The sequence below is a fragment of the Rhopalosiphum padi genome, chromosome 2, assembly GCF_020882245.1.
Source record: "Rhopalosiphum padi isolate XX-2018 chromosome 2, ASM2088224v1, whole genome shotgun sequence".
Classification (NCBI taxonomy): domain Eukaryota; kingdom Metazoa; phylum Arthropoda; class Insecta; order Hemiptera; family Aphididae; genus Rhopalosiphum; species Rhopalosiphum padi.
In genome coordinates this window covers 55,623,972-55,639,095 of record NC_083598.1, presented here as the reverse complement: position 1 = coordinate 55,639,095, position 15,124 = coordinate 55,623,972, and the positions used below count along the sequence as shown (strand labels likewise).

Genomic DNA, 15,124 nt, shown 5'->3' with positions numbered 1-15,124 from the left:
ATCATTTTAACTTCAAATGCATATAAAAAAATTGTATCAATATATTTCAGTATTTTAATACAGGTATAAGTAAATACCAGGTGAAAATAATGTGAAAGACGGAGAAAATTCGAGAACGTTCTATAACAGAATAGTGATTATTAAAATACCGTGTGAAATGTGTAGCGGCGAAGTAGGGGGACGGCGCGGCGGTCACAGCAGCGCTCGCGAAACGTATCGAACCTTCTAGAACGTTCCGTCGAATATATATAAACGTCAGCAGCGCGGTAGTGGGCATCAGTTTGAATTTTGAAGCGATACCAGTGCGATTGAACGAGCGGAGAGACGCATACTATCTTGCGCTATTCACAGATTTTTCCAGTGCATTATTAAACACAAAGTGACATAAATCGTTTTCGAGTTGTGCGCGTTATTTGTGTATACGTTTTAGATTTATATAATTTCTATTCGTATTAATTTTACGTGAACAAAACCCACAACTTTTTGGCGAAGAAATGGTCGGAAAGACAGCGATCGGTATCGACCTGGGTACCACCTATTCATGTGTGGGTATCTGGCAACACGGAAAAGTAGAGGTGATCGCCAACGATCAAGGTAACAGGACCACTCCGAGTTATGTGGCGTTCACGGACACCGAACGGTTGATCGGCGACGGGGCCAAGAACCAAGTGGCCATGAATCCGGTGAACACGGTGTTCGACGCCAAACGTTTGATCGGCCGTCGTTTCGACGACGAAAAGACGCAAGCGGACATCAAACACTGGCCGTTCAAAGTGATAAACGATTGCGGTAAGCCTAAAATCCAAGTGGAATTCAAAGGCGAGCCGAAAGTGTTCGCGCCGGAAGAGATCAGTTCGATGGTGCTGACGAAAATGAAGGAGACCGCGGAAGCGTACTTGGGCCGCGAAGTGACGGACGCCGTGATCACGGTGCCGGCGTACTTTAACGATTCGCAGAGACAGGCGACAAAGGACGCGGGCGTGATAGCCGGCCTGAACGTGATGCGAATAATCAACGAACCGACAGCTGCGGCTTTGGCGTACGGTCTGGACAAGAACCTGAAAGGAGAGAGGAACGTGTTGATATTCGATCTGGGCGGCGGGACGTTCGACGTGTCCGTTTTGCAGATCGACGAGGGTTCGATATTCGAAGTGAAGTCGACGGCGGGCGACACGCACTTGGGCGGCGAAGACTTCGACAACCGGCTGGTATGTCATTTGGCGGAAGAGTTCAAGAGGAAATGCAAAAAAGACGTACATTCCAATCCGAGGGCGTTGAGGCGGCTGAGGACGGCCGCGGAACGGGCCAAGAGAACGTTGTCGTCTAGCTCGGAGGCCACCATAGAGATCGACGCTCTGATGGAAGGTATCGATTTCTACACGCGAGTTTCCCGGGCCCGTTTCGAGGAGTTGTGCGCAGACCTGTTCAGATCGACTCTGCAACCGGTGGAAAAGGCGTTGGCGGACGCCAAGTTGGACAAGGGAGACATACACGACGTGGTGCTCGTGGGCGGTTCCACGAGGATCCCGAAGATCCAGAGTCTCCTGCAAAACTTTTTTCTGCGGCAAACCGCTCAACCTGTCCATCAATCCCGACGAAGCCGTAGCCTACGGCGCCGCAGTACAGGCGGCCATCCTGAGCGGCGACACGAGTTCTGCGATTCAAGACGTGTTGCTCGTGGACGTCACCCCCTTGTCGCTGGGCATCGAGACCGCGGGCGGAGTGATGACCAAAATCGTCGAGCGCAATTCCACTATTCCTTGCAAGCAAACCCAAACGTTCACGACGTACGCGGACAACCAACCGGCCGTCACCATCCAGGTGTTCGAAGGGGAAAGGGCCATGACTAAGGACAACAATCTGTTGGGAACGTTCGACCTGACCGGCATACCTCCGGCTCCCAGGGGTGTACCCAAGATCGAGGTGACTTTTGATATGGACGCCAACGGCATTTTGAACGTGTCGGCTAAGGATAACAGCTCTGGGCGCTCAAAGAACATCGTCATCAAGAACGACAAAGGTCGCCTGTCTCAAGCCGAAATCGATCGTATGCTCAGCGAAGCCGAACGGTACAAAGAAGAGGACGAACGACAGAAGGCCAAGATCGCGGCCAAGAACCAGTTGGAGAGCTACGTGTTCAGTGTTAAACAAGCGTTGGACGAGGCCGGCGACAAGTTGACCGAATCCGAGAAGAACACCGGGAAACAGGAATGCGACGCCGTCGTCCAGTGGTTGGACAACAATCAGTTGGCAGACAAGGAAGAGTACGAGTACAAACTCAAGGAAATCCAAAAGAGTTGTTCCGCTCTCATGATGAAGATACACGGTGCAGGACAACCCGGTGGCGCGCCTCCCGGTGCGCAAGGTTACCCTGGCTCTAGAGGACCTACCGTCGAAGAAGTCGATTAATTATTAAAAAAATATATCATTTCATAATATTTGTAAATACCGTTATAAACTGCATCCTAGATTTTTATTTCTTATTATGTAAGATGCCCTACCTATTAGTAGATCTAAGTTAAGACTGATTTTTTTTTTATTTATTGTAATGTTTAAGTTTTCTCAAAAATATATTTATTAGCTGTACAGTCTATAATATTTGTGTTGTCTTTTAATTTGTCACGAATGTACCTACTGCAATAACACTCATAAGTATTAATTTTCATTTGCACTGCAGTTAAAATACATCAGTATATGGTATGATATTTGTTCTTATGCAAGGTATTATTTGGTGCCTACAGCTCATAATGCACGCGGGCTGTATGCCTGTATGCATTTTAGTTAAAAAGCTGGGCTCAGAAGTTAAGCATCGAAAACGAACAAAAAAGATAAATTATTTTATTCGCTATAAAAATTGTACCACGAAAACGAAAAAAAAAAGTTAAATGTTTCTGTATTGTTGAATTGACAGTACTTACATATTTAATTAAAAGTAAGATCTTACGTGTTAAAATAACTAGCCTGTTAATGATGTTTATTATTGAACTGAAATAATAATATCCATTACTATTTATTGTTGTTTAATTAAATGACAATACTACATAGACATAGGCACCAAGCCATCATATGGTTGTGTAAATATAACTGTTTGTGGCATAATACTTACCTTAAAATTATTTTGAAACTTTTGTTGTGTATAAAATAATTACAATGCAAAATGCCTCTTGTCTAAATTTGTAAAACTAATTATTCTTGAATTTGAAGATACAACTTAAATTGTTGTTATACGTATAAGTATCCAATTTCATATGTTACACATTTTTTGTTAACGTTCTTTACCCATAAAAGGCTCAATTCAAAAATTTACCATACTGTGTTACTCTGTTGACTGACATGATTAGATTCTCTAAATAAATAATTTTTTTTCTACTATAGAAAATGATTATTCAATTTATATCATAATGTATCATAATGATATACTTGAATAATCTGTTTCTTTAAAATTTTATCTTTTCCCTAATGATTAGTCATTTACAACTTTTAAAAGAAAGAGGAAAACATCTTCATTATACTACAAGATAAAAATTTGTGAAGGCATAATGTTTCATGTTTAAAATTTAAGTCAAATATTTTTTAATTAGAACATCATAACTTAAAATGTAACTAAAATTAAATATATAAATACTTTTTAAGAACAATTGAAGAGTAATCTAGAATTACTCATAATATTTTTCTATTATAGAAAATGATTATTCAATTTATATCATAATGTATCAAGCACAATAAATATTTTATGAATAATAAGAAATGTTATTTGTGGATTAAGATATATTTGTATAATCTGTATCCTTAAAATTTTATCTTTTCCCTAATTATTACTTTTAAAATAAAGAGGAAAAAGCTTCCATTATACTTTAAAATAAAAAAAATGTCCTCCTAATGCAGAAATTGTTAATAGTTTTCTTTTCTTTTTGGTATTTTGATGTATTGATGAAAATATATAATCTAGATTCTAGAATATTCTTTAAGCCAGCAGTCTTTAACCTTTGAGTAGAGGCGACCCAAGATATTATCAAATTTTTCATGCGACCTTATTATAACGTTCAATGGCGGTTTAAATTTTAGCCGACCAATTTAAAATTATTGGCGACTTATTAGTCGCGACCCTATTGTTTAGAACCGCTGCTTTAAACCTACGACCATTGATCATGTGACTAGACTAGACTTTACATTATACAATCTTAAAATTGTTATTGGTTAATCAACATAATGAAAAAGTTACTACCTTCTGATAATATAACTAATTATAGCACAATAAATTTTTACAGTATATATATAGAATACTGGGAACTACGTAAGTAATCATCACTATAATTTTAATTATTTCTTTAAAAATGAATACTATATATTGTTACTCACAAATAAGTAATATTAATGTAAAATTAATTCACATAAAAATATTTATTGAATATAACATTAAACTATTAAAATAAGGTTTAGGATTAACTTTAGGACAAAAAAAAAACTCAAATGGTGGTTGAAAGTTGGTTTTATTTCATTGTTTTTACCATTTCATTTTTTTTCATTCATTTACAAATTTGCACTAAATTTGTATATAACAATACATCTTTTTGACATGAAAATAGTTGGATACACAGTTAATTTTAATAATACATAATAGAGAAAATAATATGTTATACACTAATTAAACGGGTAACGAGATTTAGTTGATATAAAAATTGTATAAGCAAGTTTTAACTTAAAATAGTCATTGAATGTCTAATATAATTTGGTCCTATTATAAAATATAATGTAGACTTCTTTTATTAAAATATTAATTTTAAATTCAGTAAAATAAAATTGTTTTCTAACTTACAACCATTTTTTATAATTATTTTATATTTTTTTTTTGATGTAGCAGTAATTTAACTCCTAATTAACGCAGCAAAAAGCCAACATCATATTTTATTTTTTGAAAAAGAAAATGAATTAAGTACCAAATTTTGCATAACTTTATAATAAGATTATTAATTTTTTTAATTTAGCAAATTTTTATTTTGTTTCTATAAGTTTTAAAACAAAAGTGGTACTTATTTATTTCATTAAGAAAAAATAAAATTTAACAATTTTGTTCCCCCCATACATAATTTGACTTCAGCCCTTAAATCCCAAGTCAAATCATGAACATGAAATAAATTTTTGAATGATTTAATTAGGTCAAATACATAATAGTAATTAAAATTTTACCGTCCAAAATGAAACCAGAAAAAATTTAATTGGTAAGAAAACAATTGGGCTGAAGTGAAAGTTTTCATAAACCAATTCAAGAAAGAAATTTGGTAGGACGGGTTCCAGCTTTTGGTTTTATTTATTGTACCGTAACTGAGACAGCTGTATTCTCAGCACGAAATTTGGATCAATTCGTAATAGTCACACTTGCATTAGAGATCTTTTCGCTAATTCAATAGCAACAAATTTTAATTTTTTTAAATATAATAAATAATATACTCTTATATACAATATATCGGACAACAGCGAGGGAATTTGTTTATACCATTAATATATACACATTTTATGCCAATGTGGCAAGGATGCAGTACTGTTCACGAAAGGCTTGATCCAAGAAGTTTAAGTAACCTTAGTGAGATACAGTACTACCATGCAAGGCAACATAAATTTCTTGTGAAATGAAAATAAAATAATACTAATAATAATAATAATAAAAAAAAAAACAAGAGAAGAGATTTTAGTTATGAATTTAGAAATTAAAATAAAAAATTTAAAGTTAACTGCAAATAGTTTTGAAATCAAATTTTTCTTTGGATTGATTGAAAAATAAAATGTATATATCTTGGGTTCTTGAGTCTTAAAGTTAAGTATGTAGGTATTGAGTTTGTTATAGATACAAATATTTACAATAGTTGGGGAAGGAGAATTTTTCATTTACTAAGGTCCATTTCTTCATTAATATCTACATCTTCTGGTCGTGCAACATATAACCTTGGATCAATTACCTGCAAGAAAAAAAAAGAATACATCATTATATAATATATTTATATTTATTTAAAAAAAAAAATTAATAACATATTTAAGTATTATTAAAAATCTATTGACTATTAATTAATTGTATACTATAAAATTAATTAGCAAAACAAGAAGTTATGGCAAACAAATAAATTATACTAAAGCCTAATAATTTAAAATTCAATTTTATATAATAGAATTTGTCTGGAAATATATTTTAACCTATAGAATATTATAATTTGCAACCATAAAAAACTTAACCCTAGATTACACGCATTTAAAATATTCACGAGTTTCTACACACATATCTTTTAAACCGTGTATTAAAATATATCAATTAAAACTTGATAAATTAAAATAATCATTATTTTATTGCTCTTTAAATAAATAAAAATTGTCAAATGCTTTTATTGATACTTAATATAAACAAATTAAACTTTCATATAAATGTTATTATAGACAATTTTTTCAATAGATAATGAATTTTGAACCCTTCTAAAGTACAGACATCAATTGTATACAATTGGGAGTTATCTAATTTAAGTTTATCACCTAATTAGAAGGTACCCAGGTTGGGTTAGATTAATATTTCACATTTTTGAAGCAATGAAAAAAATTCTAAAAGCCCGATTTTTTTGACCATGAAGCGTGTGCTCTAGGGATAATTTAAAGTTCAATTCAAAAGTAAATTAAAAGTAACAAACATAAATAGAACATCTTATCCATGAGAATTGGGGACTATTGCACTACCATAATTGGTCACTCTAAATTTAATAATTTTATGCAACAAATAATTTGGTAAGTTTTTATGAAAAACTATTAGATTATATGATACAGATAGCATTTAACAGCCATCCAATTAGTGAAACAAAAAAGTGAAACATTAAATACATAATATTATACTACTATTAGTTGTATATTGTACGAATAATGTATAAACTCTAACACAATCATATCTTAAATAAAGATATGTATTATTTAAAAAAAAATTGGAATACTTTGTCATTTAATTTTTTTTTTAATTTAATATTTTAATTCTTCTAACAATTATACTCTGTTCAAAATGAGATGGTGAATCGGCGGCGACCAGTTTTTGTCGAGCAGGGGTCAGACAACACCCGTTTGTCAACCCCACAGAGTCAACTATCTGTATACCTGCTATGTAGTAAAGCCATGCCCATAAGTTGACTGCCGAGTCACAATCTCATTTTGAACAGAGTATAGTTGGATCGTCAAGAAACAACTCAAATACTCTAGTCTTCTTGATAAAGCAACAACTAATAAATGATTTTTATTTAAAGTACAGCCAGACAAGTATCTACAGCAATACAATTATAAAAGGCTGGTCATAAAGTAGATTATAGACATTTCAGCATAAGTAAGATACATAAGGTCATTAAACAAGAGCTACAAATGAAACTCAAATTAATTATTACCTACTCTTTATATTTACCTATATTGTATTATTTTAAAATAATTCATAATGTGGTTTTATATTATAGGGTTGTTTATCAGTTATAACAAAAATAATTATAATTAAGACATGTTTGTATATTTTGATATATTATATTTATATTGACGTATGGTTTAGGGATTATTCATATAATAGAAAATGGTAGTATAATATGTATATTTTGCATTATTAAGTGGATGGTCATTTGATAAAAAATAATTACAAACTATCAAATTACAATATTAATTTCATGAAAAGAAATCCATTTTTAATAAAATTAATTTACTAAGTACAAAAATATTGTTTCTATTTAATGAATTGGATAATTTCATTAAGTGGATACGACATATACACAATACACATGTATAGACTATAGAAGACTCTTGATGGAATAATATAAGAACTTCAATAAGTTCAATATAACTTTTTCTATAGACTGTAAACTAAATAATAATAAATATAAATTGATGTTACCTCTATGACAATTCTATGAATTAATAGTTTTAAATGAGATAATAAATTATTACTTAATACTTATTAGTGTATTTTAGTAAATAACTTACCTTAGGTATGGGTTTTATTTCTGTGCCTAATTCTTGTTCAATACGATGTAAAGCAAACCGGTCATCATAAGTGATAAGATTGATAGCTATACCAAGATGACCAAATCGACCTGATCTACCAATACGATGCAAATATGTTTCTGCCATTTTGGGAAAATCAAAGTTTATCACAACATTTACAGCTTGAACATCAATACCTCTCGTAAATAAATCTGTAAGAAAAAAAATATAAGTATCAAAATATAACATGAATATAAATTCTAGAATTAATTTTATTACCAGAACAAACAAGATTGCGGCAAGATCCTTTTCTAAAATCATGGAATACACGATTACGATGTGCTTGTGCCATTTTAGCATGAATGTAATAACAACAATAGCCGAGATCAGTAATTTTTTTAGCAAGTAACTCCACACGTTGCGTAGAATTACAAAATATTATACTTTGATTTATTTGAAGCTAAAATATAACATTAATAAACAATGTAAGCATTTAATTAGAAAAAAAAAATACTTTAGAATTACTTATCATTCTAATATTACATACCTTAGAGAACAAAGTGTTCAAACAGTGAACTTTTTGTTTTTCTTGAACAAAAGCATAATACTGAGTTACTCCTTTCAAGGTTAACTCTTCCATCAAGTTTATTTCATATGGACTACGTAAATGTTTATCCTAAAACATAAATTTTTTTTTAAATTTATCTATATATAAGTATACTATATTCCAAATAAGCCTGATGAAACTCGCACAGGCAACAGAACAGTGGACTGATAAGTGTCGCAATTTTCTCCAGACTTATTTGAAATAGAAAATTTTTTCATTTATTGTATTACAGTACGCACCATAAATTGTTTGACAGTCAGAGGGAATGTGGCAGAATACAGAAGGATTTGCCTCTCTGATGGTAACCTTGAAATTATATGATCTAACATACCTTTAAAATCTTGTGACAAGAGTTTATCTGCCTAAAAATAAAAATGACTTAATAATATTATTAAATCAAATGAGGAAGTAATATGATGTATATTTACCTCATCTAAAACTAAAATCCGACAATTATCAACTTTAGCTATGCTTTTGTCTAGGAGATCCAATATCCTTCCAGGAGTAGCAATAATAACATGCACTAAAAATAAATATTAACATATTATTATATTGAAGCATAATATAATATAATAATAAAATAGAATTCTAAGATATAATGATGGGAATAATAGTTGTTCATCGTAACCACGGTTAGATAACCGTGATTGTAACATAATACATTCAGTGGTATATGTTATTGACTTCAAACCTAAATGCAATACTTAAGTATACAAAAAAAGTAGTCAGAACCACTATTTACTAAATTAAAGTGAACATATATATATATTCATTTTTGGTTAATCAAAAATATAGTAATGAATTTTAAATTTAGAACATTTAAGTAAATCTTTTTAAGATTATATTAATGGTATAATATAATTAGTTAAATAAAAAAAGTAAACCTAAATTCAATAGAGATTAAAAATCAGATTTATTAAAAATATAAAAAACATTCATGTTATTAACAATTCTTGTTAAGAGGACATTGCCTGCATGTGTTGTCTCTGTCTTACTAATGTAAGCAAATTTACCTATTATCAAATTTAAAGGTAAGAATATTATCTAGAAAATGTCATATGCTTTTATTGATATTATCATTTTAAAGCGAGTTTTAGCTTTGTAAATTATTACAATATTCATAGGTGGTTAAAATAACAGATAGGTACTGCAATATTTAATACATACCAGAAATTAGGGTTACCACATTGTATCTTTAAGAAAAGAGTACATAATATATAAAACCATAAAGGTAATAGGAAAAATCTACTTTCATAGATAATATTTATTTAATTAACAAGACATTTTATATACTAAATTATGTATGAAATACTAATACTAAAATACATAATATTATCATATATTTTGTAAATAATTAGTTTTTATTTATAATTTTAATTACACAGGTATTATCAAATATATGTAGTATTTAATATTTATTGCTGTTTCTTATTTTTGATATCAAACTTTTGTCTTTAATACAATAATTATAAAACCGAGTACAGTAAAAATGCTTAAAATTGTATTGTGTCATCAACAAATGCTTTACAGAATCGGGTAGAAGTCTATTTCTATCATCAGTCCATTGTACTTTCTTAAGACTAAATATTCTATCGACATTGGCATTTTGAGCATATATGGCAAAGTAAAAACTAAATATTTTTAATAGTTCTGAAGATGTATCATAACTTATTTGTTCAAAATATTTCACTCACTTTTTGTCTGATATTAATGATGAAAAATCTTAATTTTTTTTCCATTTGTGACGAAAACAAATTTAAGTTTTGAGATTGATCAAATAATAAAGAGTCGTTTACTTGTACATCATATTTGTTTAAAAATAAATGCTATTTTCTATATCAATCCACAAAGGTTTGGTGTTTAAAGACATCCATTTTAGACAATTAAATTGATAAAACAACACAAACCATGATCATAAACTAAGAAATTTAAATAACTTCAGTTTTAGTTCAAGCTGAAGAAATTTTGAATGCTACTTCTGAATCACAAAACATAAAACGATATAATTTAGCGGAAATGTTATTACTTTATTAGATTAGTTTATTACGACTTGTGACATTTCAATATTTTTGGAATTAAATAGAAATAGAAAAAAAAGAGTACATGTACTCTTAAAAGATTACTAATGGTAACCCTGCCAAAAATTGATTTAGTTATAAAAATTGGTTGTATTACATTTTATAATTTACTTTGCTCAAATTACAAAAAAAAACTCGGGATCAAGTAAATACAATTTTTTTAACTCAATAACTAAGCACTATTATTTATAAGCCATACGTATCATGACAAGAATTTAAAAAAATAAATTGCTCTCAAAAATTATTTCTCACTCATAAAGTTTAAGTGAAGGGGAATCCAAGTATATCATCATAGAGCAGATTAATTTATAATAAAATTTCCAAGGATTAGTATCTTTTGTTAAATAATTAATACATATACTAGAATTTTTTATTTTAATAGGTTTATTATAGATATTATATGGTTTAACAATTATATATTTAAAATCTGAAATTATAGCTCTCAAAACATTATATCTCACTCATATGTTTCAAGTGAAGGGGAATCCAAAATATATCATCATAGAGCAGAATATATTCTAATAATCAACAATAATTATTTAAGTAAATGTGAATCAAGATTCAAATATTTATTATCAAACAGTAAAAAAGACAAGTTATTTTCTTTGAATTTATCACCATAACAAATACTTTGTGATCAAAAAAATGTATAATTAGAGTATAGGTGTAAGTATATAATTTTTAATATGATTTGGAATTAAGCTCTCAAATAATAAATCTCACTCATATATTTTAAGTGAAGGGGAATCCAAAATATATCATCACGGAGCAGAATATATTCAAACAAGCAATAATAATTATGCAAGTAACTATTAATTAAGATTCAAATATTTATTACCAAACAGTAAAAAAGACAAGTTATTTTCTTTGAATTTATCACAATGACAAATAGTTAGTGATCAAAAAAATGTATTATTAGAGTAGTATTAGTAAATAATTCGTAATATGATTTGAAATTAAACTCTCAAATATTAAATCTCACTCATACATTTTAAGTGAAGGGGAATCCAAATACTTTCATCATTGAGTAAAATTTAAAATTTTCAACCAAAAAATTCACGATTAATTTAAAATTATAGAATGAAATATTTATACCAATATAGATAAATATTATTTAAGTTAAAATATAATATTTAATAGATAGTTATTTATTTTTAGTATTTTCAGTGATTTTTATAGTATATACTATGTATAGTACTAGGTATATCGTCAAAAAACATTCATTAGAAAATTATTTGGAAATCTTACCTCTTTGGTAAATACGAAGAATATCATCCTTAAGATTAGTACCACCAGTAGTCACCATGACCCTAATGTCCAAGTGCTTTGCAAGTTCAATACATATTTGACTAGTTTGTAATGCTAATTCTCTAGTTGGCACAATCACAAGTGCTAAAAAATAAACCATTCATAAAATTTTATAATAAAAATAACAAGCAGAAATTTACGATTTATACCTTGTATAACATCTAGTTTTGGGTCTACTTGTTCAAGAACGGGAATAGAATAAGCTCCAGTTTTTCCTGTGCCGTTTTTTGCTCTTGCCAATATATCTTTGCCAGACAGTGCTATTGGAATACTTGCTTCTTGAATAGGGCTAGGTTTTTCCCATCCTTTTTCAAATATACCCATCAATAATTCTCGTTTTAAACAGAATTCTTCAAAATCATTTCCTTTAGTTGAAGTAACATCCTGTAATCATATTTTTTATGTTAATATATTTGATCACAAAGCATTCATTAGATATTTTACATACACTTGTTTTAATCCGGTGATCTTGAGGCGGAAGTTTAAGTTTGGCCTTCCAACCGGCATCATCTATTCCTTCAAAGCTACTAAAAATATAAAAACATTTATACGTTGTATTTATAAATTTCTTAACTAGTATTACTTACATTCTGTTTAACTGTTTACTGGGCATATTGAGGTTAATCCCAGAGTTATTGTGATTTGTAGCAAGCATCTAAACTTCTTTAAGGTTCTAAGGAACCAACGTGTGTACACAAAAAAAAAATTGTTTTAATTTATGATAAAACAATCACTTTTTAACACTAAAACGTGTTTACTTAGACTTTATTATGTACAACAAATAAAAAAATAACAAACATTTAATAAAAATACCATGAAGTATTCACTTTTATCTTTAAAAAAATGTAAGTTAAATATTATAGTAAACTTATTTCACTTATGAAAATAATGTCTTTTTTTCTTGGGTTGATATCAACGAAGAGCTACACAAAGCTGATTCGAATGAAGAAACTTTTAATAAACCTGAAAAAAATAATTACAATCAACAATCATACTTGATCAACATTTTTATATATAAATAGAAAAATAGAATAAATAAAAATTCCTAATTTTAACTTTTAAACTGTCAATTAAATATTTATCAAGACATTAAATACCTATAATCTAATATATTAATGGGTTTTACCACTAATATCTGTAGATACAGTAAAAGTTAGATTGCTATAAATTGTATTATCATGTTTTGTAATGACATTGTAGGATATTATTACTATAAGTACTATGCCTATTATAATTTTACTTTCAAAAATAATAATACAAATTGTTGATTAATTGAATGTATATTCAAATGTAACATTATTTGCATGTAGGTTAAACGTTAAAACTTTTACCTATGTTACAGGGAAAATACTCTTGATTGTTTAGTTTGTTAAATTAAGTAAATATTATAAATTAAACTAATTTAAAAATAACTATACAACTAGTAAACTTGAATATTAGTAATTACCTATGATACTTATGAGATTTTAATACTTATATATCTAATTTAAAAAAATCAATGAAATTTAGTCATAAAAGAAATTTAATGTTAAAATCAAAAAAGAAAATATTTAATTTTATATTTTACAAAAACAAATTTTTATTTAAAATAGGAACCAGTTTGTTCAATCTACCCATTTTTCATAAAATTATTCCTAGCCTAGAAGATACAAATTATTTTCTGTTCTAAATCACTATGATAAAATGTAGTTATGTTACTATCAGATTTAAGTAGATGTAATAGAATATTATAGAATTTTATATAATGTACATTTAATTATCATCTGAACTAAGTGCCTAATGTAAATTTCAAAATAAAAAATTAATCAAATACTGATTTATAAAACATAAGTATAATATTTACAATTAAATTAATAGGTAAATAAGTACTTAGCATTCACATAATTGTTTTGTTAACAATACTTGAATTTTACTAACATACTTAAAAATTTATAAATATGTGAAAAAAGAAGCAACAATATTATTTCAGAACACTTGAAGAAAATCATCTAGCATCCCGAAACTTGTGAAATTATCGACATTTTAAATTGACTTATACTATAAATAGAATATGGAAAGTTAGAACAGACGATACACGCGGACGACGTACAGACGCGATTGGGTTATCGCTAACAACCGTAATTACCATTTACCTAAATACACACTTGGGATAATAAACAGCCTAAGTACTTGACGAGTTATTACGTGAACGCGACATCGACTTATGGGATGTAATACAGGTGATTTATCGGCACAGCAGTGATTATCCGAAATTAAAACGATTCATCAGCTGACTGTGAATATAATTAATAAATACCATCGTTTCTGACGATCGGCTATTTGGGGGGGGGTGACGGAAAAACCCGTAAGACGGTCAGATAAGGCTATGCGACAAATTCCAAAACACAAATTTACAAGACCCTCCCCCATAGGGAGCAGCCACTAGTAGTTGAACCGTTGTCGAGAATGAAACACGGCGTTCTGGGTCAATACCAGGAAGTAGCACGCCATGTTTGGCACGAATTCGGATCACAAAAAAAGACGTGTCCCGACGGATAGTAGCGTCACGGGTTCGGCTGGCTGGCAGCCTAACGTCTACGCGTATTCCTCTGCAGCCACTACCGGAAGCCCATAAGTTTATCAGAGTACGACCACAACAATAACAATAACATCACACCACTACCGCGACAAAATGGCGGCGGTCAGGTGTTCGGCCAGACAACGAGGTTTCTCGCCGGCGCCGCAAGCACCATCCGTACATACGAACACGAAAATACACTTACCAGATCCAACAACGGAATGTCCACGGGTGGCTCGCGTTTCGTGTTCAGATCGTCTGCCGGGCGGACGTCGTCTTTCGCAGTTCGGTTCGTTTTTCCAAAAAACGGGCAAAAAATAACATCTATAGTCGCACAATCAACGTATAAATGACGTCGCGCGAAACGGCGAAACGGTCGCAACACTCACAACAACAAAACGTTCGTTCCTCCACTCCTTCCCCGTCATCCCTTCCACGCACCGCGCGATCGTGGCCACATCCCCCACCACGTGCCGCACGGTTAAAGTAGTTGTTCTCCATGTACACTTGATCCCGTGGGGCGCAAGTACGTCTCTCGATAGCGGTGGCTATACAGTGTAGCCAACCCGTTCGGTCGTGATCCGGAAGCCCACG

General features: G+C 30.4%; 1 protein-coding gene and 1 pseudogene across 2 annotated transcripts; one reads left to right on the top strand and one right to left on the bottom strand.

Moving 5' to 3' along the window:
* The first annotated feature begins 267 nt into the window (after positions 1-267).
* LOC132919687 (heat shock protein 70 A1-like) lies at positions 268-2,596 on the top strand (annotated as a pseudogene).
* A 1,875-nt stretch (positions 2,597-4,471) lies between these two features.
* Positions 4,472-14,921, bottom strand: LOC132919689 (ATP-dependent RNA helicase me31b). Of its 2 annotated transcripts, none has more exons than XM_060981469.1 (11): positions 14,736-14,921; positions 12,561-12,936; positions 12,422-12,497; positions 12,123-12,357; positions 11,914-12,057; positions 9,016-9,110; positions 8,827-8,949; positions 8,528-8,656; positions 8,260-8,440; positions 7,981-8,192; positions 4,472-5,954 (listed from the first exon to the last, which is right to left on the bottom strand). In XM_060981469.1, exons 2-11 carry the CDS (start codon positions 12,626-12,628, stop codon positions 5,880-5,882), a joined length of 1,338 nt encoding a protein of 445 aa, XP_060837452.1. In that variant the 5' UTR covers positions 12,629-12,936; positions 14,736-14,921; the 3' UTR covers positions 4,472-5,879. The 2 variants fall into 2 exon arrangements, with proteins under 2 accessions (XP_060837452.1, XP_060837451.1); XM_060981468.1 differs by having other exon boundaries at positions 12,422-12,500; positions 14,736-14,920.
* Between the last annotated feature and the right edge of the window lie 203 nt (positions 14,922-15,124).